At 37.3% G+C, this 26064-nt stretch overlaps 1 protein-coding gene across 1 annotated transcript in view; it reads right to left on the reverse strand.

Annotated features, from left to right (window-relative positions):
• Positions 1–26064, reverse strand: part of LOC149527837 (guanylyl cyclase 1) — a 247302-nt gene that overhangs the window by 44434 nt on the left and 176804 nt on the right. The window contains exon 8 of the mRNA XM_089812105.1: positions 19827–19899. Coding sequence (XP_089668231.1) covers positions 19827–19899 — 73 coding nt within the window. The remainder of the gene's footprint in view (positions 1–19826; positions 19900–26064) is intronic.

Below are 26064 nucleotides of genomic sequence, written 5' to 3' on the forward strand. Positions count from 1 at the left end.
TACCGTCCGTACAACTTTAAAAGGGAGAGAGCTTTCCCCCTTAATCCATCCTCATTTTGAATATTGTTATGCTGCAGGTTTTTTAACAGGTTTTTTTGGAGCTTTGTGGAGAACTTCTATTTCTTGTCTACATTCTCTCATCCATGGCATCATGGCATTCTAGCTTAGCTTAGCTTTCATTTTTACATGTAGCTTAAATCATATAGTCTAATAGTTGGATTGTAACACTCTCATCCATGCTTAGAATAGCTGCACTTTTCATATTCATGCTAGCTTAATCTTTAGTTGCATTGCATCCTTGAGGAACTCCTTGGGACATTTGCATTCTTGCATCTTGTCTTTGGAACCTCCCATTGCATGGTTTACTAGCAAGAAGAGTATCTCTAAAGCTCATCTGAGAGCCTTCTTATTCTTGAAATATACTCTCTTGCACTCCGTGGATAGGGAGCTCTAAGCCGGCATCCAAGCATTTCAAACTCATGGAATCGTTTGGATAGAAGGGTTTAGAGTGGGACACTTTTGAGTGTACACCTAATTTTAAATTCACCAAACAAAGAGTCCTTTGTTAATAACTTTTGTCTTTTCTAACTATCCAACTATTATATATCTACTATGAACTCCTTGTGCACAAATACGGAGATGTTAGGAAGCTATGGTAACAAATGCGTTATGTTTCCCTGTCAATAATTTTCTCGTCACCCTCCTAAGTGCTGCCACTATTCTGCAAACACTCTCCTCATTTTAATAATGCTTCAGGCTTCTTGGCTTCATGAGCCACATAGCCATACTTGGCTAGCGCTCCCTTTTCTCTATTATTTGTTTTGTTTTCTCCCTTTAACTTCAATATACATATATATTTATAATTGAAACATTAAACTTGGAAGCCATATAAATATATGTATGTTTGTTAATATGTAATCTATTAAATGATGAGAAAAAGGTAAAGAAGCATTTAATAATAATAAATTCTGATTATTTGGAAATTAGAGGGGGGCATTACAGTCCTCCCTCACCAAGAATTGCTTGTCCCCAAGTTATTTCAGAGCTGGATGAAGCCAAATCTGCTCATTTTCCCATGTCGCATCTTCCACTGGTAAATCCTTCCATTTCACCAAGTATTCTTTAATCACCTGCTTCCTAAGCGTTCTCTCCCAGCTGTCAATGACTGCCTCTGGAATTAAAATCAGTTTCCCCTCTTCATCTAATGGTGATAGTATAGCCGAAGGACTAACATGGTGCCCCCATGCTTTCTTGAGCCTCAACACATGGAATACATTATGCACCTTTCTGTTCATGGGTAATTCCAGCTCATCAGCTACCTCTCCAATCCTTCGGGTCACGATGTAAGGCCCATAAAATCTCAGTTTAAGCTTTCTCAACTCCACTATTCTTGAGAGAAGATTGTCCGTAAGGCTGCAACCTTAAGTACACCAAGTCATTGACTTCGAACTGCCTGTCTAATCTTTGATGATCTATATTAGTAAACAGATTTGTCCTTCGAAAAGAGATACAAAGAATGACTCAAAATAAACAAAATGAAGAACAAATGCCATTAACAATTCGATGAGTTACCATTAGATTTATAAACTTGCTCTAAATTAAGAGGTACAACTCCCTCTTAAGGTTTACAATGAATTAAACATTGATTATGCCTTTAACCTGAATACACAAAGGCATTAATATTCACCCATCAACATGGAATGAATGTGATTACAGATATAAATAACTGAGAAAAGAATTGTGAGACAGCCTACAAACTACCTATTATCTCTTTCTATTATAGAGAAACAAAGGGACATTTAACATTTTTCTTGCATATATTCGGATACATACAAAAACCATAAGATTTTGCAATACATCATACACTTGATAAGAAAAAGGACAGAAAAAGGAATGCGATTGGAATGACAACACGATCAATTTCAATCAGAAAAATAAATCTCACACCACAAGAATTGAAGATATATTTATCTTTATTCGAAATACATCATAAGAATAACCATAAGATCATGTTGCCCCTGCCCTCAAAACAAGTTATGCAGAAAACAGAATATATTATTTCCCCTCGTCTTTGTTACAATCACAGCTTAGAACAATGTATTCTCCCCCTCCTGTAGCCTCAGGACTGCTGGCAAGAAGAACACCTCCCTCAGAAACCTTTTCCTATAAATACTGTCTCTTCACTGCTCTGTTTCTATAACTAATTCTTGGATAAAATTACTAATTAATCCCATTCGCCAGTGGTTTTATTTCTTTGGGTTTTACCACTTTTCCAACATAAAAATTAGAGGTTTACAATAGTAATATTTCCCCATTAGAAAACTACATGTCATTTTGTGATAGTTTTGGTTGGCTAGGAATGAGTCATTATTATATCAATCTCGCCATGTGGATCTATGTCAAATGCAGCTTCGTTTTAGATCACCGCATCGAGTTGAGTGATATTTCAGAATCCTATAATTGTTTCTTTACATTCTATTTGACCTGTTATTAATAAGGTGTGAATTTGCATCCAATTCTGTATAACAGGTGTTCCTATCAGCTCTTCCCCTTCACACTCAATCCATAAATATTCTACGTATTGTGGTCTTACCCCATTACATTTGTTTCTAGCACTCACCTTATGGTCTCATTGCTTTACAATATCATTGGATTGAGTGCTAACTCTACCCTTTTGAAGTTATGCATGGAGAGTCCCATCATATAAACCTCCGGCTCTACCATTTTCATTTTGGGTAAAGCTTGAAGCTTGACATAATTCTTCGATACAAGATATCAATAAGGAGAACTGCTTGCTTCACTTCCTTATAATCCTGTTCAATGCCACCTCTGGATGATGGTTACGACCCCTGTGTGTTTTTGTTTCTAGATACACATTTCATCCATCTTTTAGCATCCCCTTTTAGCATTTGATAACGTTCATGATACAAAGAATGGCATTTTCACATTCGGTCATACTATGATGGCCTCATTCCACCCTTTTGCTTTTCCATGGACTTCAACACATTATCCGTTAGAATAGGCATCTTATTCTCAGTGTATTTTATAGGCATGTGTGGCTTTATAATCATTTTTTAATAGTGTTGACAATTTGTTAGACACTTCATAGTCTTCCTTCATGTGAGTGAACTAACTTCAAGCGTGCGTTTTGAATTTGTTATAGCTATGGAATCCGAGTTCCTGTTGTGCAGCTTGGGGATCTTTCTCCTCTTTTTTGTGTAGCCTTTCCATTTCACAAGGCCAGAGGAGTAGCGATACATCCATACCCGAGCACCATGGTCATTGTCTACCAACAACAATGCACTTTTGCATAGTTCAATAGTCATCCATTCTTGACAGAGATACCAAGTGTAAGCAAGCTCTTCATGAACCCGATCAACCTTACTAATGAACCCATTATTTGGGTTTTGTACTCCTCCCAACACCTTGAGTCTTTAGATATACATTACCAAAATTGCAATGGTTGTCTTGGTAGTTGAAAGAAAAAACATGAAGTCATGAACCATGAAATCACAATTTCAAAAGAAAGGATATCACCCTTGCATACTGGGAGAGTGTTTTCAAACCTCTCTACTTAGAGTTCTATGTCCCATGCCAACTTGTAAGAATTTGGTATAGCTCTAATACCATATAAGAATTTGGCTTAGGCCAAAATTCACCCAAGACCTAGGAACTCAAACACAACCACAACTATAGACTAGAAAGAGAGAGTACGATCAAAATGAAAATGTTTTCTATTATCAAAAGCATGTAAGCATGTACATACACACTAGGAGAGCCTATATATAAAGGCCTCTAAGATGCACTAGAATGTATCTAGAATGTACTAGGAGATAAGCATGACAACTAAGCACATATCCTCCACAATAAGAGGATAAGCACGATGAGGTGTCTAGAATGTTGTAGACACCATGTGCTCAAATTGTAATAACCCTCCTCAAATCTGGCCTCAAAAATGCTGATGAAAGCTCAAGGAATTTCATCAAACAATTCACATGCAAGGGACGTTTGACTGATATAGTATTTCAGCTAGCTTCAAATGACCTTTTTACAATTTGCATCAATGAAAATCTTGTGCTAGAAGACTACAATGGACTACACAAATGACCTAACATGAGTGTGCTACTAAATTTGACAATATTCAGTGCATATATCTGATCTAAGCATGAGAAATGAACACCTACAGCCAACTGGCATTTTTACAAACAGTTGGTATGCAAACTAACTAGCTGATAAATAATGATATTAAATTGCTTAAATGACACCAGCAACTATTATCTTCTTAATTGCAATGAAAATTACAATGCTCATGAAATATGGCCAAGACTTTGGCATTTACATGGATTACAAAATGATGATCCTGGTATAATGCACACTTACAGCTAAAAGCTTATAACACCCTAAAAACAATACTAACAAAAGAACCTGGTTGTAGATGGCTGAAATAATTTCCTTCTATGCTGCCCCTTCTGCTTTGCTTTTTTCGAACTGCTTTTTCGGCTTGCTTTTTCGTACCTGCTTTTTCAATCTGCTTTTTCGGTTCCGCTTTTTGAACTGCTTTTACGGATTGCTTTTTTCGCCTGCTTTTTCGGTTCCACTTTTTTCGGGCTACTTTTTCGTATCTACTTTTTTCAGACTGCTACCATGTTGAATCTCAAAACCATATCTTTCAATGGCGTCAAGATTTCCAGCTTGAAGGGATTTCGTCCTTCAAACTATTGAGATATAATCTCCAGAAAATTCTCCAATTTCTTTGATATTTCCAAGCCCTGAATAAATGAGAGCTATCCTCTTCCTTTTAATCCCTTCCTCACTTGCTCCACGCTTCCGTCTTGCGAATGTGGAATAATACATGACTTTTAATATTACTTTTTTTTTTTCTTTTTACAAAGTCCATGTATCTACTCAAAAGGGGGGCTCTTGATTTTTATAAAGTGACTTTATGAAACATTATAATATTTAATTTAAATAGTCACTTTATGTTGTAACTTCAAACATTAAAATAATATACCAAATAAACTCGAAATCCCACATATAATAGCTCATTAGAAAGAGCCCAACAAAGCGCATCTCATCCTGTCACTAAAAATTGAAGGCACTGCATCCCCCTATTGGCTTACTAAAAATAGTAAGTCTTCCTGACAACCCAACAAACGAACTCCGTTTGGCCTGTAATTAAATTTGACTAGGCCAAATAACCTCAGGATCCCTTTTGAAGTCCTGGTTAGCCCTCGGGACCATACAAGAATGGGCTAACGACAACATACCTCCAAACTAGCTAAGTGGGGGACATTACAGTCCACCCCTCTTGAAATTGCTTGTCCCCAAGCAATCTCAACTCAGGATGCTGAATAATCTCCTCTGCCTCCCATGTCGCATCCTCAACTGGTAGGTTCCTCCACTTTACTAGGTACTCCTTGATAGTCCGCCTGCGAAGCACCCTCTCCCTGGAGTCAAGTATAGCCTCAGGAATCAAGATAAGTTTTCCCTTATCATCGAGAGGTGGCAATACTACTGAAGGCACCACATTATGCCCCAATGCCTTCTTAAGGCGTGACACATGGAACACGTTATGTACTTTACTGTCTACAGGCAGCTCCAACTCATAAGCTACCTCACCCACTCTCCTGATTACTTTGAATGGTCCATAGTAGCGTGGTTTCAATTTCTCTGCTCCACTCCTCTTGAGAGAGGATTGTCTATACGGCTGTAACATGAGGTACACCATGTCTCCTACCTCGAAAGATCTCTCAACCCTGTGCTGATCAGCATATTGCTTCTGCTGATTTTGTGCCCTTTGCAAATTTTCCTTCAAGGATCGCATAATGTCCTGACACTCCTGCAATATATCCTTGGCCTTAAGCACCCTACTGTCCCCAAATAACAAATCCAGAAAATTATGAGCATCATACTCGTACAGTGCCATGAAAGGGGACATTTGAATAGACATATGGAAAGAGGTATTATAGCAGTACTCCCCTAGATGCAGCAACTTCACCCAAGCCTTCTGCTCTCCTGCAATGTAGTTTCGAAGGTACCCCTCAATCTATTTATTCACTATCTCTGTCTGCCCATCAGTTTGGGGGTGGTAACTGGTACTCGAAGTTAGCTCTGTTCCACACAACCTGAACAACTCCTGCCAAAAGTGGCTCATAAACCTACTATCCCTGTCGCTGACTATGTTCCGTGGCATCCCATGTAATCTAAATACCTCTCGAAAGAATAGCTCTGCTGTCTGTACTGCTGAATATGTGGACGAAATCGCAAAGAAATGTGCAAATTTCGTCAATCTCTCTACCACAACAAAAATACAATCCCGACCCTGTACCTTAGGGAGGCCTGTAATGAAATCCATGGAAATGCTATCCCACTCTTCTCTAGTATGGGTAGGGGCTGTAGTAAACCACTTGGAAAGGAATGCTCCTATTTGTTCTGCTGACATACTGGGCACTCCCTAACAAACTGAAGCACCTCTGTTTTGAGTCCTTTCCAAGTGAAGCACTCTCTCACTTGCCGATATGTCTTAAAGAATCCGGGATGTCCTGCCAATGGTGAATCATGAAATGCCCTCAGAATCTTCTGATTCATAGCAGACCCGGGTACTAAATAAATCCTTTCCTTGTAGATGATCAAATCATTTACAACAGTGTATCGACTATCCTGAATAGTTCCTTCAATAACACTAGATGCCCAACTATCCTTGGCATACTCTGCCAAGATCAACTCTCTCCAATCGTCCATGACTATCCCAACAACAAGCAAATGAGGCCTTCTGGATAAAGCATCTGCGATGATATTTTTCTTCCCTTTGACATAGACTATGTCAAAATCATAAGCCTGTAACTTACTCACCCATTTCTATTGCCTATCATTGAGATCCTTCTATCCAAGGAAATGTTTCAAGCTATTATGATCTGTTTTTACTGTAAATCAGCTCCCTGCTATGTATTGCCTGAACTTAGCTAGCGCGTGCATGATTGCTAGCATTTCTTTGTCATAGATGCTGTAAGTTCTCTCAACACCTCGTAATTTCCTGCTCTCATATGCGATGGGATGTTTGTCCTGCATGAGGACAGCTCCTACGCCCTCTCCTGAGGCATCACACTGCAGCTCAAAAGGCCTAGTGAAATCTGGAATGGCTAAAACAGGGCATGTACTCATCAACTCCTTGAACCTGTCAAAACAATCCTGAGCCTTCTCTGACCACTTGAAACTGTCTCTCCATGTCAAATATGTAAGTGGTGCTGCTATCTGTGAAAATCCCTTCACAAATCTACGGTAGAACCCGCAAAGCCCAAGACATCCCTTGAGTTGCGAAATGTTCCTCGGCGGTGGCCAATCCAGAATGGCCCTGATCTTGTCTAGGTCAACCCGAACACTTCCTGCACTAATAATATGCCCTAGATAGAGCAACTCTGTCATCCCGAACTCGGATTTACTCATCTTGGCATATAATGACTCCCTCTCTAGAATGTTGAGCACTGCATCAATATGCTTCAAATGTTCCTCCCAAGTACGGCTATATATCAGTATATCATCAAAAAAAATCAACACAAACTTCCTCAACTGATCTCTGAATACTCTATTCATACAGGACTGGAAAGTGGCGGGGGCATTAGTCAACCCAAAGGGCATGACTAAGAACTCAAAATGTCCATAGTGGCATCTAAAAGCTGTCTTCTCCACATCCACCTCTCTAACCCGTATTTGGTGGTAGCCGGATCTCAAATCAATCTTAGAGAAGTAGCAGGCACCGTGCAATTCATCAATAAGCTCATCAATGCACGGAATAGGGTATCGGTTCTTGATTGTCTTCTTGTTTAGTTCCCTATAATCAATGCACATCCTCATTGTACCATCCTTCTTCTTCACCAATACTACTGAAGAAGCGAAAGGACTCTTACTTGGTTGTATGTGCCCCATGTCAATCAACTCCTTGATTGCCTTTTCTATTTCATCTTTATATCTCTTTGGATGGCGGTAGGGTGTGATGATGACTGGCTTAGCCCCTTCCTCTAACTCAATAACATGCTCGATTCCCCTATTCGGGGGTCTCCCTGGAGGTATCTCACCAAACACCTTAGTATGTTTGGTTATTATTTTTTGTACATCAGGGGGATACTCCTGTTTATGTTGCTCTGTCACCTCAGGCATTACTCTGAACTCTGTTGTCCACTGCACTTGGTCGTGTCTAAAGAAACTCTGCATCCGCTTGAGTGACACCACTCGTCTCCCATCTGACAAACCTCTGAGTACTATCTTCTTACCATTTTCCTCAAACCTCATTTCCATTTTCTGGAGATTAAATGTAAACTCTTCCAGAGATTTCATCCAATTCATCCCAAGCACCATATCTTGATCACCAATGTTGACAACAAAGAAATCTCCCACCATGTCATAATCTCCCAAACGAAGCTGCAAGTTGGAGATTTTCTTGGTACAGTCGATTTTGAAGCCGTCGGCAACCATCACCTTAAATCCCCTATGCTCTTCTGTATGTAGCCCTCTACGTGTCACAAACTTTTCATCAATGAAGTTATGTGTTGCCCCTGTATCAATGAGTGCCACAAATCTTTGTCCATCCAAAGTTCCCCTAACTCTGAAAGTGACGGCCTCCTGTATACTGGACAACTGAGCTATCGTGCTATCACTGTGTGCTTCCTCATGTGAAGAATTATCATCTCCATCTAATTCTGATGACTGCTTTGAATCTCTATCCACTGACTCTTCGGCTGAAAAGTACTCCATCTGCTTGGCTTTTGCTTTCAATGGACACTTATGTGACAAATCCCAAGGCTCCCTGCAATGAAAACAAAGCTTCTTCTTCCTGAGATCATTAAGTGTCTCATTGTCCAACCTCTTACTTTCCTCCTTAGGTGGCTGACCCTCTCTACGAAAAGGTTTACTGTCCTTATCTTTCCTCGAAGGGAAACTCTTTGCTTGGAATTTATTTTTAGAAGCTGAAGAGGAATCCATGTCACGAGCTTTCTTAATGGCTTCCTGCAAAGTGGGAGGGTTGAGAGCTTTAATCCACCCTCTCAACGGATCAGCTAACCCATCCATAAATAGAACCAGTATCCTCCGTTCAGATACATCTGTTACTAACACTGCAAGTTTCTGAAATTCTGAAATGTATGTTTCCAATGATCCCCATTGTTTAAGCTGAGCTAACTCCTTGAAATGTAGTTCTAGATCCTTCCTATCAAAACGTTCAATCAGTCTCTCCGTAAACTCCACATATGAGGTAATGTGTGCATGACCCATAGTGACCATACCATGATGCCACCACTCGTGTGCTAACCCATCCAGATGAATTGCTGCATACTTAATAGCTTCTTCCTCAGGCATAGGGTTCAATTGAAAGTATATATCAAGCTTTTGAACCCAAGCTCTTACTGTAGACTTTCCCGAGCCATCATAATATGGTAACTGAAGTTTCCCTACTTTCTTCCGTAGCTCATAGATTTGGTTCCTGTCATGTCCACGTGGCATATGTTTCATCCCCACATCCATATACTCCCTAAAGGTAATTGCAGCAGTAAAATCTGGACCTCCGGCTTCCCAATCTGTCCTCAACTGGTCCTGTATATCAGTGATTTGGGGCTCTGGTACGGGCTGCTCTGGAGCTCTAGGAGGAAATGTGGGAATCATGGGCCTCGAACTCACTGTCCTAGCTTGCTGGGGTGCATGACCGAAATTGTTCCCGACTTGTTCACCTCCATTATGTGTCCCATCCTGATTATTCCCATTCTGATTGTCACCATTCTGATTATTACCATTCTGATTATTTCCTCCACCTATGTTAGCGTTCAACCCCATTTGACGAGCCATCATCTGCATCATAACCTCCATTCTCTGATTTTGTTCCTGTGCCCTCTGTTCTGCTAATCGCTGTCCCTGTGCCAAGGTCTCTAATAACTGTAAGAATCTTTCCTCTCCAGGATCCCGAGCATTCCTGTCATCTCAATCACCCATATTGATGTCTTGATGAAAGAATACCTCCTCTGTGTCTGTATGACTGGATTCTATCTCCACCTGCACGGATGAACTAGACTGTTTGCTCTGCAGGTCTGAAGTCCTATTTTGTCTTGCTCTGGTATTGCGGAAATTATAAGGCCCCTGTCACATGCTCAAACAAAAAATGCTCTGATTTTAGTGTTTTGAAATTTTGTCAAACACTTTCCCCTCTATCTGGCTGTTCCAAATTCCCTATAAGGCCTCCATAGGATGGCAGGACTTATAGCTCTGATACCACTGTAATAACCCTCCTCAATTCTGTCCTCAAAAATGCTAATGAAAGCTCAAGGAATTTCATCAAACAATTCACATGCAAGGGACGTCTGACTGATATAGTATTTCAGCTAGCTTCAAATGACCTTTTTACAATTTGCATCAATGAAAATCTTGTGCTAGAAGACTACAATGGACTACACAAATGACCTAACATGAGTGTGCTACTAAATTTGACAATATTCAGTGCATATATATGATTTAAGCATGAGAAATGAACAGCTACAGCCAATTGGCATTTTTACAAACAGTTGGTATGCAAACTAACTAGCTGATAAATAATGATATTAAATTGCTTAAATGACACCAGCAACTATTAGCTTCTTAATTGCAATGGAAATTACAATGCTCATGAAATATGGCCAAGACTTTGGCATTTACATGGATTACAAAATGATAATGTTGGTATAATGCACACTTACAGCTAAAAGCTTATAACACCCTAAAAACAATACTAACAAAAGAACTTGGTTGTAGATGGCTGAAATAATTTCCTTCTTATTGCCCCTTCTGCTTTGCTTTTTTCGAACTGCTTTTTTGGCCTTCTTTTTCGTACTCGCTTTTTTAGCCTGCTTTTTCAGTTCCGCTTTTTGAACTGCTTTTACGGATTGCTTTTTCCACTTGCTTTTTCGGTTCTGCTTTTTTCGGGCTGCTTTTTCGTATCTTCTTTTTTCAAACTGCTACCATGTTGAATCTCAAGACCATATCTTTCAATGGCGTCAAGATTTCTAGCTTGAAGGGATTTCGTCCTTCAAACTATTGAGATATAATCTCCAGAAAATTCTCCAATTTCTTTGATATTTTCAAACCCTGAATAAATGAGAGCTATCCTCTTCCTTTTAATCCCTTCCTCACTTGCTCCACGCTTCCGTCTTGCCAATGTGGGATAATACATGACTTTTAATATTACTTCTTTTTTTCTTTTTACAAAGTCCATGTATGTACTCAAAAGGGGGACTCTTGATTTTTATAAAGTGACTTTATGAAACATTATAATATTTAATTTAAATAGTCACTTTACCGTTGTAACTTCAAACATTAAAATAATATGCCAAATAAACTCGAAATCCCACATATAATAGCTCATTAGAAAGAGCCCAACAAAACGCATCTCATCCTGTCACTAAAAATTGAAGGCACTGCATCCCCCTATTGGCTTACTAAAAATAGTAAGTCTTCCTAACAACCCAACAAACGAACTCCGTTTGGCCTGTAATTAAATTTGACTAGGCCAAATAACCTCAGGATCCCTTTTGAAGTCCTGGTTAGCCCTCAGGACCATACAAGAATGGGCTAACGACAACATACCTCCAAACTGGCTAAGTGGGGGACATTACACAAATAATGTGCTAACTCCTAAGTGTAGACAACATGTGCATAATTAGAGTGCAAACTCCTATGTTGTCAACATGACAACTCACAAGAGTACGCATACTCCTAGGTGAGTAATAAATAAATAATATAATATGCATTAACCTAAGTAAACTTAAGTGTAAATAGTAATTACTTATTTACACCAACACAACTCTTTGAAATATGGTGTGAATATCGAGCTACTAAATGTCATTATTGAACTTCATGATCAAACCCTTTGTTGTCAAGGCCTTCGTTACTTTAGGGTCTTCCAAGCGGCTATCATTATTCTGTCAAATAACTTGTGGCCATAATTTGTCATTTTATTACTAGCAATTGAAATGGGGGTGTTCATTGTGGAAAGAAAGCAAATTGTCGTTATCCCAGTTTGAAATACTTGGGACGGGGTTAATTTGTTTTAACGAGACTGAACTGATTATTCCTCAACACCATTTCGAATGATTACTAAAGGTAATAATTCTACTCGTGATCATTCTGAGTTTAAGTTAACATCCCATCAATGTTCTCAAATGTACCTGCGATAGAAGTTCTTTCTATTGGCCTTTAGAATTATATCTTGTTCCCTTCATTAATTAGGCTTAAATTTCATGTCTCTGACACCAATGATCCTTATTGAATAGCTTGTTTATAGTCAGGACAACCATTAGATGTTTTAACTTTGTTCATCGAGCTCGAGGGTTAGTGTGAGAACTATTATGTGCACCATGCCTTGTTCACTTTCAAGTATTGTGACTCATAAGGAATAGCATTTCAATTAGCCACTTAACACATTAAAAATATTTGTTTGAAATTATATGCATGGTCTTGATCATCCAGACATAAATTTTAGGAATATATTAGTGATGCTCAACACATGTCAATGATGTGCCTTTGATGTTGATTATTAGCAGCATGAGTCTTCTATTCTTTATGAGTATCTTGATTTCATCCCAACTTTATAGTTTTATTCATAGCCACATTTTCCTTAATTCTCCTTACAGGAGGACCCCTTTTCAATGCTTTCAATTCGTCAAGATTGCTCTCCTTGACGGGATAAGAGGTCGGTTAATTGTATTGTTGTATTTGGAGATTATATGGCAAAGAAATGTGCAAATTTAGTCAATCTATCAACTACAACCTAGATGCAATTTTTACCTTGAGCAACTTGTAGGCCGGTTATAAAATCCATTTTTTATTTGGAATGGGTAAGGGCTAAGCAACCCTGCTGGATATGTGTTTTCATATTTGTTTTGCTTGCATGTTGGGCATTCTTGTACAAACTTTTGAACCTCCAACTTTAACCCTTTCCAACTAAATCTTTCGCTCACTTGTATGTTTTAAAGAAACCAAGATGACCAGCCATAGGAGTGTTATAAAAAGATTTCAGAAGTTTAGATTTAAACTTGGAATTTGTCAATAAGAAAATCCCATCCTTATAGAGTATCAACTCGTATTGCACCTTATACCTGTCGTCATGAGTTTAACCTTCAAGTAAGTTTGAAGCCCAATAATCCTTAGCATATTCAGCTGTAATACTCTTCCTCCAATCAGCTATTATCTCCACTATTGAACATAAATGAGGTCTTCCAGATGAGACATTGGCTACAATGTTTCTTTTCCCCTTCACATAAACAATGTCAAAGTCATAAGCTTGCAACTTACTCACCCATTTTTATTGTATTACTCACGTCTTGTTGATTTAGGAAGTATTTGAAGCTATTGTGATCAGTTTTAATAGTGAATTTACTCCCAACTAGATATTACCTAAATTTAGCAAGAGCATGCATTATGGCTAGCATCTCTTTAGCATAGATTAAGTAGTTTTTATCATAGATTAAGTAGCTCCTTTCAGCTCCCCTCAACTTTCTACTTTCAAAAGCAATCAGATGTTTGTTTTGTGTGAGGACAGCACCTATCCCTTCAGTTTATGCATCAAATTCCAGCTCAAATGGTTTAGTGAAATCAGGTATTGGTAACACGGGGCATGAACTCACAAGTTCCTTGAACTAATCAAAACATTTTTGTGCCTCATTTGACCATGCAAAGGCTCTCTTTTTTGTCAAATCAATCACTGAGGCAGCCACTTACGAGAAACCTTTTACAAACCTTCTATAGAATCCACACAAACCAAAGAACCCTTTCAGCTATGATAAATTAGTAGGAGGCCAATCCATGATTGTCTTATTTTTTCGGGATCAACAATAACTCCCTGGGAACTAATGACATACCCAAGATATAACAATTCCATTAAACAAAATTCACACTCAAACTCCATAGAAAATAAACACTCCTCGAAAATTATGGGCACTTCCTCTAGATGTTTCAAGTGCTCTTCCCACATTCTGTTATATATAAAAATGTTATCAAAAAAAATTAAAACAAACTTACAGAGCTGCTTGGAAAATTTGGTCCATACAAGATTGGAAAGGTGTTGGTGCATTAGTTAACCCAAAGGGCATGACTAGAAACTTGTAGTGCTCATAATGACACCTAAATGTTGTCTTCTCCAAATCCTCTTTCCTTACTTTGATTTGGCAATACCCGGATCTCAAGTCTATCTTGGAAAAGATGCAAGCTCCATGCAGCTCATCAATGCAAATGGGGTAACGATTGTTCATTGTTCTTTTGTTTAATGCCCTCTAATTAATAGACATGCATATGGTTTCATCTTTGTTTTTCACTAAGACCACAGAAGAAGCAAAGGGACTCTTGCTTGGCCTTATGTGACCCATTTCCAACAGCTCTTTGATTGCCTTCTCTATCTCATCTTTTATGTCTTTTTGAATGTCTATAAGGAGTGTTTATGGCTGGTTAAGCCCCTTACTCCAACTCTATTATGTGTTCAATGCCTCTATCCAATGGAATTCAATATGCGATGTCACTAAAAACCTTGTTGTACTTATCCAATAGCGTTTTAATTTCAGACAAAAAACTCTTGCTTTGCTTTCCCAAATCAGTTGGTGTGATAACACACTCTTCTGCCCATTCCAATTGATCATACCTCATTAGTCTTTCCATTATTTTGAAAGAAACTAAACTATCTTAGGATTTCTACTTGTCATTCCTCTACGAAGAAACTTCTTTCCTTCAACTTAAAATTCCATTTACATTGTTTGCAAATTCATTCTAAACTCACCAAGTGAACGTAACTATTGGATGCCAAGCAACGCATCTGTGTCTCTAATGCTAAGCACATAGAAATCATCCTTCAATTCATACTATCCCAGCAAAATGCATAAATTTGATATCTCACGTGTGTAGGTGATTGTGAATCCATTAACAATCATTACTTTAAATCCTTCACATTCTTCAGTCCTCAAGCCTCTTTGTGCTACTACTCCATCTATGAAATTATGGGTCGCACCGATATCTATTAATGTGATTATTTTCTGCCCACACAATACCACTCTAACTCTAAATGACCCAATTTTCTGCAAGCTTGTTAATTAGGTGATATAACTCTTCCTCTTATGTTCACCTGTTGATTCATTTAATGTAGAATCTTCTTCACTGGAGCTTGATTCCACCTACTGTTCTGAATTTTCAGGACTTGATTCAGAGGCTGTAAAATACTCTCATTGCTTCACCTTTGCATTCAATGGACACTTATGAGTTGGGTACCAAGGTTCCCTAGATTGGAAACACAATTTCTTATTTTTCGGCTCATTTTGTTTTTCATCATCCAATCTGATATGCAATTTTTTGGACTAATCAGCATCATTATGAATGTTTCTTGTCCTTATCCCTCTTGTGATGGAGGTTCCTTAGAACGTGTCTGCTTCTTGAAGATGATGCTTTCATTTCCCTTAGCCTTTTAATGGCATCCTGCAAATTAATTGTGTTTAAAGCCTTAACCCAACCCCTCAATGGCTCCATTAATCTGTCTAAGAAAAGCAACACCCATCTTCTCTCAGAAATATCCGCCATTGAAACTGAATTTGTATGGAAAACTGAAATATAGTTCTCCACAGTTCCCCATTGTTTTAATTGTGCCAACTCTATGAAGTCCAACTCAGGATCTTTCTCATCAAAATGATCAATCAATCCTTCAATAACTTCAGCATAGGATACAATCTGATCATGGCCCAACATAATCAAACCATGATACCACCAATCATGAGCACTCCCTTCCAAACACAAGGTTGCAAATTTGATTGCTTCATCTTCCGCCATTAATTTAAGCTGGAAAAATATATCCAACTCCCGAACCCATGATCCGCTCTCACTTTTCCTGACCCATTAAAATACGATATGGAAATGTAATCTAGAAATGGCATTTCATCCTAGAAATTCATTTCCAATGCTTGTCAATCAGCCCATACTTGTCTGTGAAATTTTTGATCTGTATGCTCATTCATTACTGGTATATTATGAGCTTGACTGAAACTAGGCATTATTGGCCTGGAGCAAAATGTTGAACCATTATTCCCTTGATGTCCCTGCACCTTCGAATTAGAACTTCGTCCCCAATCTCCATTTTTTCCTTGGTTCATAGTGTGGTCATGGTTTCAATTATTTGCATGATGTTGTACCAGCTATGTAAGCATTTGAGTCATTTGTTGTTGTGATTGAGCCATCAAATTCATCATTTCCCGTTGTGTCCTTGTCAATTCTCCTAAGGTATTCTCAATCCCACTAGTCTTTGCATTCCTGTCCATTATTTTTATCTAAAAGGTAGATTGCCCAATCTCAGGCAGCTGGTCCAAGTTAGTATTTAATTTACTCCTGCAGATGTAGTGTTGTAATAGACGCCTAACCAGTGAGCTATACCCAAGAGCTTATAATGGGCTACCCTATTAGCTCAACTGCCTTCAATTAAAGACACAAATTTCTCAAAAAAAAGACTAATAGCAGATGACATCCATAGTAATGTTAATCCTTGCACAGAATAATAAAATCAGCAACAACTCACATTTATTTAAAGAACTCCTATCAATTCACCCCTCTTGACTATCGAAATAAATTCTCATTAAGCAAGACTGTCATATAACATTCTTCAAGAATATTGAATGTTTGAAAAGAATCTCTATGCTTCATGAGTTACAGCAACCTTGACTTTGCAAGAGATGATGCTCCTATTGTTCCTCGAACAAGTGCTATAGCTTCATCAGTCGCACCAAGGACTGGATAAGATGTTGGCTTCCAATATAACACCCTATCTCGACTGGGACTACAAACAAACTATGACCCCCCCTTCTATTAGAGTATATAGTTCAATCACAAGGTTCTCCTTATGGTTGTTATGTTAACTGCTACACAATTTATCCAACACCTTCAACCAACCCACCAAGGTTTCTCTTGCTTCTACCCCAAACAGGTTCATTGTGTATGTTTGGACGGAAAATTTGTTATCCCTTTGTTATTTAGCTACTCACAACTTCAGCTCTTAACTTGTCTTAACCTAATGCTAACCTTCTTTGTTCCTTCCAGCAGTTACACCTCCATTGTACGTCTTAATGTAAATCATGAGTTAATGGTCCGAACTCCTACCACACCTCCAACAATTTCAAACTTCTTCAAGCTCTTTACAAATGATAACAACTTCCTCTGAATATTTTGATTTGGTATCCTTCATTGCAATGTTCTCTGGACACCTATCAATGTCTAAGGAACTAAGGTAAGCTAGTTATGAATCTACAAAGGTCACTAAAAAACTTTCGCATAACTATTTACCTCTCGAATTCTTTCTTTTTCCCCAATGACTTATCCTGAGCTTGCAACAATTTCAGCTGAAGATAAGTCCCTTCAACAGAGCTTTGTTACCCGTCAATAATCTTCTCCTCCCCATCCTGAGCGTTGCCACTCTTCCGCAAATACCTCTCTCCCTGTTTCAGTAATGCTCCAGGTTGCTTAGCTTCCTGAGCCACACAGACATACTCAGCTAGTGCTCCATTTTTTCTATTATTTGTTTTGTTTTCTCACTTTAACTTCAATATTTATAACTGAAACATTAAACTTGGAAGTTATATGAATACATGTATATTCATTAATATCTAATTTATTAAATGCTAAGAAAAGCGGTAAAGAAGCATTTAATATTTTTTTTCCAATTATTTGGAAATTAGAGGGGGACATTACACTATATGATATGGCTTATTAGTTATTTCAATTTGAATATTTGTGAACTATCAATTGGCATTAATATTTATCTTGATCAATGATGAAGTATCATACTGTCAAATGATTTAATTTTGTATATTTATTGCATTTCAATGCATATATATATATATATAAGCATCCAAAACCCCAAGACACATTTTTGCACATCCACACATCCGCATCTGCACCCAAATTGCCAGCTTAGCGTAATCACATTCATTACGACTTAATTGAAACTACTGAATTAACAAGTGAATTCTCACTGGATCAATTATCTGAGAGCTGATTAAGTTATGATCTTAGTGCCAATTGATCATATTCGTAATTCGTAATTGGTGTTGCTAGTGATTCAATTTCACTGTGCCTCTTATCTTGATGATGATATTCTTCCTTGTAGTCAATAGACCTTTTATCAGTCTCTATGTCACTGTTTGATCTCTTAAGAACAGTCTTCATTTGTCTTCATTGCACAATATGGATGAAGTTGTCAATGTTACCAATGTCTTATATATCTGTGTTTATGTGCATCTATTGCTAGTCACCGTCCATATTACGATTCAGTAAGTCAATATTATGGTTGACCATATGTTATGCTGTTAACATTAATAATTAATCATTTGATATCACAAGTTACAATCTCCCAATCAAATCAATCCTCTCTGTTACTCGATACCGGATAGGTTGACTGGATCAAACTAGCCTTAATCATTATCTTTGTTTATTTTTCTTAATCAATACTGCTTAATTTGCATTGCTATCCTTGTTACTCTTTATTGTATATGCCTTAATTGATTTCCTCATTCTAATTACTTGCTGGTAACAGATACACATAGCTAATAGTCTAACAACTGCATACGTCCAGGACCTCCATGCTTTAGGCTCCTTAACCATCTGATTTGTATCTAATATCAACTCTTTCTTGATCTGTTCTTTTGACAGTGATTGTTGAGGATACTTATGAGTATGTTATCATTGATATGCAATGGTGTCCTGGATACTTCATGATGATACCCATGCTATATGATTCTCATTCTTATACATGATTGGATTTGGTCTTTGTGTATGCTTATGAAAGCGTGTCACTTATAAGACTTCACAGCTTCCTTCTTTATTCTTTGATTCTTAACTATTAATATACTATCTCCTATCTCCTATTAGAGGTCAAGGACAGCCACTCCTTGCCCACAAGGTGTCTTAGTGCTCTACTGATGTTGGTCTAAAAATGGGGACATTACAGAATTATATGATGTCACAGAAACTAGCTGCAGGTAAACATCTTTGAACGTCTCTATTGTAAAAGATGTTTATGTAGAACTGTGAAGTGTAGAAGGATGCTGTGTGAGATGGACTAACTAGTCTATGTAAGGAAAAGGAAATTTAAACAGGAACATCACCTGAAGTGTGTGAGTATCCAATGGTTGTCACAAATGATAAAATACTGTTCACAGCATGTTTCCCATCAGATTTCATTGACTCTCACACAGGTGACATACAGCCCCAAAGCCCACAGAGAACTTGGACCTTTGATGAAATTCAAGTTAAAAGAATGTTTGTAGGGGACCCTGAGAAAAGAAGGCTCTCAGATTAAAATGATGCCAATGGGCTACACATTGTGATTTTTGAGCTTGTTTCAGTATATGGTTAATTCACAAAAAGAAGATAGTATTCTATCTAAAGAATACTGCCAGCAACCATGAATGATAATTTTTCCAGCTCAAGCCACCATTCATGCTAGCTTGTCGAATAATTTATGACACATTTTGCAGATGAAAACCCCAGTGAACAAGTGTCCATAAGGAATCCAAACAGCTTAAGCTTGTAACCAGATATACCATCTTCATAAAATTCCATCCTATAATTTAACATATTTCAACTGGTATGTATGCCTGTAACATGTTTCACATTATGTACGAGGTTGCTATGACAAATAGTATCTACTTGAAAATTTGATATTTGAGGTGGTTTTCTTACAATTGGTTCTCGCAATGTGTATAATTTATTTCCATTCAAGTCCAAATTGTTATAATAATCTCTAGTGAACAAAATGAGGCAACAAATCAGTACCCGTGGAACAGAAGTCATACCTAGAACTAGCTGGATCTCTTATTTCAAATTCATCAGTCTCCATATCATAGCCACAGATCACAACATAATGACCTGTGAGAAACAAAATGACCAATAAATCAAATAATGAATTAGAGAACTATAAGACCACAGAATTCTACATTAAACTATAACAAACTTTGAGGGTATGATTGTTTACTGTTCTATATGATAAAATAAATACATGAATCAATAAGAACAATAGCACTGCATACCAGATACAGGAGTAAGTTATATTTTATTCGCACGTGGAATTATTACAGAAGAAGACCAAAAATGGCTACCCAAGGATTAGAATCAATCTGATTAAATCATACTACTTTCCTTGACAATGCAAAATCTACTCAAAGGATCCGACAGTTGCTAGGAGGAATAAACAGTCAACCAACTAATGCTTATGACTACCCTAAGCTGACAAACACTTAATACAAACAATAATGCATAGTCAGACAACCAATATTATAGAAACATAATAATAGATATTGTACATTGAGTACCAAGATAAACTTCTTCAGCAAAAATAATACTTATTATAGTCAAATGAATCTAGTATTTGTAGTGATATAGGATTTGGTGAGTTATGGAATATCAAATGAGGATGGAGGTTCCTCCACCTATGCTCTCATTACACGATAAGCATTTTACAGCAAGAAAGTAGTCTCCATAGAATAGAGTTAAAGAAATCATAGGTCAAGAAGACCACAGTGACACTATGTAATAAATTGTAATGAAACAACTAAAGTGCATCGAGTTATGATCTGCATGAATTATGTGTGAGCAACATTAAGTTATTTTGAATAAAAAGCATTGTACCAATGACATAGGCTGTTCCCAAACCATGCCCTATCACTTGTACACTTCTATATGTATGACAACAGGAAATATCATGAGTCGTGACATCAAAATTTGATGAGACTAGTGTGCTACATTATTATATTTTTAATACAAAACCCTCCAATTTTTCATGTCCTATGTGTAATATAAGCTATAATATTTATGTAATATTTGTCTGTTTAAACACAGTTTAAACTTTACAAACTTGGCAGGTTATTTGCCAGCTTGTGAATCAAATGTGTCCAGTGAGTTATTGAAGAGTATTTTCCAAGATTTTCTCAGGCTCGTGTGTGTTTTTACCAAGCAAATTCTTCTCCTAGAATTGAAAGATAAAAACAAAACTAGTTTCTTCATTAGATTTTGGAAATTTTCTCAAAAAATTCCCTTTTGCGAGGATTTGATCAATATTCAACAGTTTTTGTAGCTATGAGAATTTTAAATTTATTTCATTTTTCTACACTATTTAACAGTTATTAAACTTTATTTTATGATGGGAGTTGGATGTCATGTTGAGAGAGTACACGACAGCATCACATTGAGAGAGTTGGTGATGTAAGTTGGCAATGATTCTTGCAAGCTTGTCATGTTGAGAGATTCCATACAGCATTACATAGAGAGAGTTTGTGATGTAAGAGCCTTGTAGGAGTGTCATGTTGAGAGATTCTATGATAACATCTCGTTGAGAGAGTTCATAATGAAAGCTGGTTGTGATTCTTGCAGGTTTTTTCATGTTGATTGATTCCATGAATTATTATTTTTATGAGAATCTATACGATTAGAATTTATCATTGACATTTTTGGATGCAGCCTTGTGTGACTCTTGAGCTAAAGATCTTCCTCTCGCTAAGAGTGAGTGTTGAAGATTCGAGCTGCAATAGAGATCTTTATCTCTAGAAATATGAGCATTATTACTGTTATGGTCACCTTTAGCTGAACAGGACATTTATGCAAATAGTTGTAATATTAAATATAAAGTCATGTGTCTTATGACAAGCGTTGAGACATGCATATGGAAATACAAAGAGTCATATTTTGGTAAATTAAAGAGACCTTCGGTTGTGATGTGAAGAGCTCTTAATTTTGTTATATATCGCATCAAGCAAAAAGCATTGTACACTTAAAATTTTATTATCAATAAAGTGATACTTTGTTGTGTGGCTGGATTTTCCCTTCATTTTTTGGAAGGATTTTCCCAAAGTATCTTCTGGTGATTTGCATATGTTCTACTTTTCGTTATTGCTATTTATCTTAACTTCTTAAGCAGGAACTTTATCACTGTCCACCTCATAATAACTTTCTGATAGCAAAGTAGATGAGGTGATTTCTGTAGCTTCTCCAAACTATGTAAGGAGATCTGCTAGTTCAAGAATTGTGGGAACCATGCACATGCTAACTTTTCCTTGAAGATCTAAAAAGGCTCTTCACAATGAGGATCATCCTTCTTCAGTAATTCTAGCTTGGCTTAAATGTTCTATAGTGCCTAACGAAGTTACAATAATACCTGGTATGTGCCAACAAAGCATGCAAATCCTTTTGGGTGTGTGTTTCTTTACATTGCAATATCATGACAGCCTTCATTGATTCAACAAGCAAGTATTTATTGCAGGCCACACACCTATGTGAATTTCCAAATGATGGCAAAAAGCCACACTTCTTCAAAATGAGTGACATCTATAGTTGCCTAGTCTCTCAAAGAATAGCCACATGCTCTCGTGATGGAACTCGAAGAGGCCATATACAAATCAATAGTCAGCATACAATGGAGAAAATTATGGATGAAATCCCTACAAGGTATCCACTAAAAACTATTGCACTTTTTTCAAACCAAAAGGGATCAAGTTTTATAAAAGAGGGTCCCCACTCTATCAAAAATGTTGTCTCTACCTTGCCCTGCTTTGCAACCTAGACATAGTGGAGACTTGTGAAGCCATCACTGACTACACTTAACTCACATCTTGCCAAGCCTAACACGATCATTTAAGTGAATAGATTTGGAAAATAATTGTATCACACAAGCTTTAATCAATGGATAGGGTTCCACAGAAATGTAAATCTGACCATCCATGTTTATGCCCAAGCCCAACAACGTTAACCAATTCAATTCTTAAATGAAGAAGCAGTGAACATTTCATTTATCTCATCTTTTATTTTGATATAGATGCAAAGCATTTTCTTTAACAGCCTTTTGCCTTCATGCATCTTCATTTTCATTCTCTTTTACGAAAGCTTTGTACTCCTTTCATCTCATAATAACTCAACAACTATCATTTGAACAAAATCATTAGCCCAATGATGTCCCCTAGTAAATGATTTTTCTATCTTTGGGTCCTCAATCCTAATTTAACTCCTTGATGTGTAAAGGCTTATTTAAGTACCTTTTACTCTTGTGCAATAATTTGAAATGGTGCCCTCACACAAATGTCAATTCTAAAGTAGCTAGTCCCTTCCTAGTTGTCAGTTACACTCTTTACTTTGTTAGTTTCTCTATTAAGCTTTACCCTTTACTGAAGATTAGGCCATAAACATGACAGCTTTCCTTTGTGTACATTACTTAAGCATTGTCCTACATTTGCACATCATTCGAAGAGATGACCACTTCTATAACTTAGATAGCCAACCTAGGTTGGACTCATCTAAAAGGAATGAGTGTACTACAAAAAACTAAACAGTTTTCTCAACCCCCCCACAATTGAAAATTATCAAAATATGTGTTTGTCAGACCACAAATCAATGGCATTGTAGAACACTTTTGTTGATCGGAGCGAAAGTTTTTAGGTAAAAATAAAGGATTTATTGGCATTTGTGTGAAACAGTGAGTGGCAAAAAGGGCTGATTATGCAACCGTTGATATAACAAAGGACAATTACAGAACTACTAGTTTCAAAGGTAGTGATTTCATAATTAACAAGAAAGGTAGTGATTTCATAATTAACAAGATGGTCAGAAAATCACTAGTCTACACCAAGATAGTTTCATCACCCATCCAAAATGGTAGTTTGAAAATTGCACATTTGGACTCCCTTGCCTCCTATAATGTTTGTTTTTAGTCACTTTTCCAATATCCTAGGGAACTCCAAATTTTATTGATATGAACAATTGTTGTATTTGCTGATAATTTTGAACTATTTGAATTAAGTCCAACCATTGATGTAACACGGAAGAGATCAGAATTGCATTTGTCAATTGTTGTTTGTCATTGTAAAATTTAAGGGTTATATATGTCATTGTTGTATGGAATGTAATGATATTGCTTTATGTATAAACAGTAAATTAACTCTCAAGTCATCAAATTTTGCTAAGATCTATTTTATACAATGTTCCATAGCATTTTAGAGACGGGGAAGGGGGGACCTTAGGGGACAAAAGCACGCGCACATATACACTCTCTCTCAAACATGTATCTATTTGTATAAACATCAAAAAACCACAGTTTACTAATATCCAAAAGGCTCAAACATGTATCTCTTACACTCAAACATCAAAATATAAAAGTACAAAAACAAGCTTCTGTCCATGACTTTTGACCATGCACAACCTTCTCCCTTCCACCATGCTCACACAATCCTTACGTGGGCTAAGAAAATACCTAGTTTCTCTTGTGGCTTCGTTGCTTGGCCATAGTTTTGTAGAGCCCATTCCCCTATTATATCTTCCTTCAACAGGTTTTTGGGTTGTTCACCATTAAATGTGTCATTAAATTCCTTGGAGAAGATTTTCTTCTTCAGAATTTCCATTATTGAATTTCGGTTTGCTTTCACCAAATCTTATATCCCACCAAATTTGATGCACACTAAAATATGCTTTCGTACTCTATAATGTAACAACCTTTATCACTTCAATTAGATGTTGTTCTCCATTTTGTGATGATGGAGGTAACTGTACAAAACTTTTTCAATTATGTTTCACATATCTATGAGATAATTCACTATTTAATTGCCCAACACTGATCAACCAGTTCTTCCCAATTTGCATAGTGAATCCTTCTACTGCAGGCTTTTGTCAAGTCCCTTTTGTTTCTCATTTTATTAAGCCTACACTTGATTTTTGAAGTCTTCAAAGTCCTTATTTGTGTTTTCAAGTGTTTGTTTAATTTGCTCTAAGCCTTTTGTTCTATTTAATCTCTTGCTTTCGATATTCCCTTCAATTTGGTAAATCTTATCACGAGGTAATTGGTAAATACTTGCTTCTCGTTAGCAGAGACCAAGAGGTCAATTTATACAAAAGAATAAGGCGGAAAGAATAGAAATATTCTATTCTAACAAATAAAACTAAAAAAACGAAAGCTAACTAAAGCTAACTAAATATTTACAATAGATAACCATTACTAATAATAGACGTCTTATCTATTATTGTAATACCCTCCCTTAATGGTTAATCTATCTAACACACCAAGCTGTCCTCTGAATTTGACAAACTTATCAGGACCAAGAGGCTTGGTGAGAATGTCTGCACTCTGATCTGTGGTAGGAACATACTGCAGATCTATAGTCCCGTCTTCAACCAGCTATCGTATGTAATGACAATGAACATCCACATGCTTGGTTCGTTCATGGAAGACTGGATTCCGTGCTAACTTGATAACGCCTTTGTTATCAACAAACAGAGTAGTCGGTCCTGCTGGTGACATCTGAATATCCCCAAGCATCCGACGAAGCCAGACAGCTTCACATCCTGCCTTAACAGTCCCTCTGTATTCAGCCTCTGTAGAAGAGAGAGAGACTCCCTGCTGCTTCTTGCTGGTCCATGTGATTGCACCGGATCCCAAACTGAACACATATCCAAATGTTGACTTTTTATCATCAACAGAGCCTACCCAATCTGAATCTGTGAACCCACTGAGTTCAGGATTAGAACTCCAAGAATACAGAAGTCCATAATCAGAAGTGCCCTTCACATAACAAAGCACACGCTTTGCTGCCATCCAATGATCAGCCATAGGAGCTGTCATAAAGCGTGAAATATAGCTGACTACGAAGCTGATATCAGGCCTAGTAGCAGATAGGTAGATGAGGCTGCCTACTAGTTGCCTATACGTAGTATCATCAACAGAAGGAGAATCGGACTTGGCTGATAACTTGAGACCTTTCTCCATAGGTGTAGATACAGGTTTGCAAATCCTGGATTCGAAATTTGTCTAACAAGGCCCTGGCATATTTGGACTAAGAGATGAATATACCAGAAGACTGTTGCCAAACTTCAACACCTAAGCAATAATGCATGAGCCCAAGGTCAGTCATATCAAAAGACTAGCATAAGTGTTGTTTGATTCCCTGAATCAAAGATGCTGAACTGCCAGTGATGATCAGATCATCCACATCGATAACCAGAAGGATGATGTCATTGTCAGTAGTCTTGATGTACAGATTTGAGTCTGAAGAACTCCTC

Source organism: Cupressus sempervirens, unplaced genomic scaffold (assembly GCF_028749045.1).
Source record: "Cupressus sempervirens isolate cs-2001-9-10 unplaced genomic scaffold, ASM2874904v1 CseChr00s100002_03, whole genome shotgun sequence".
In the NCBI taxonomy this organism is placed as follows: Eukaryota; Viridiplantae; Streptophyta; class Pinopsida; order Cupressales; family Cupressaceae; genus Cupressus; species Cupressus sempervirens.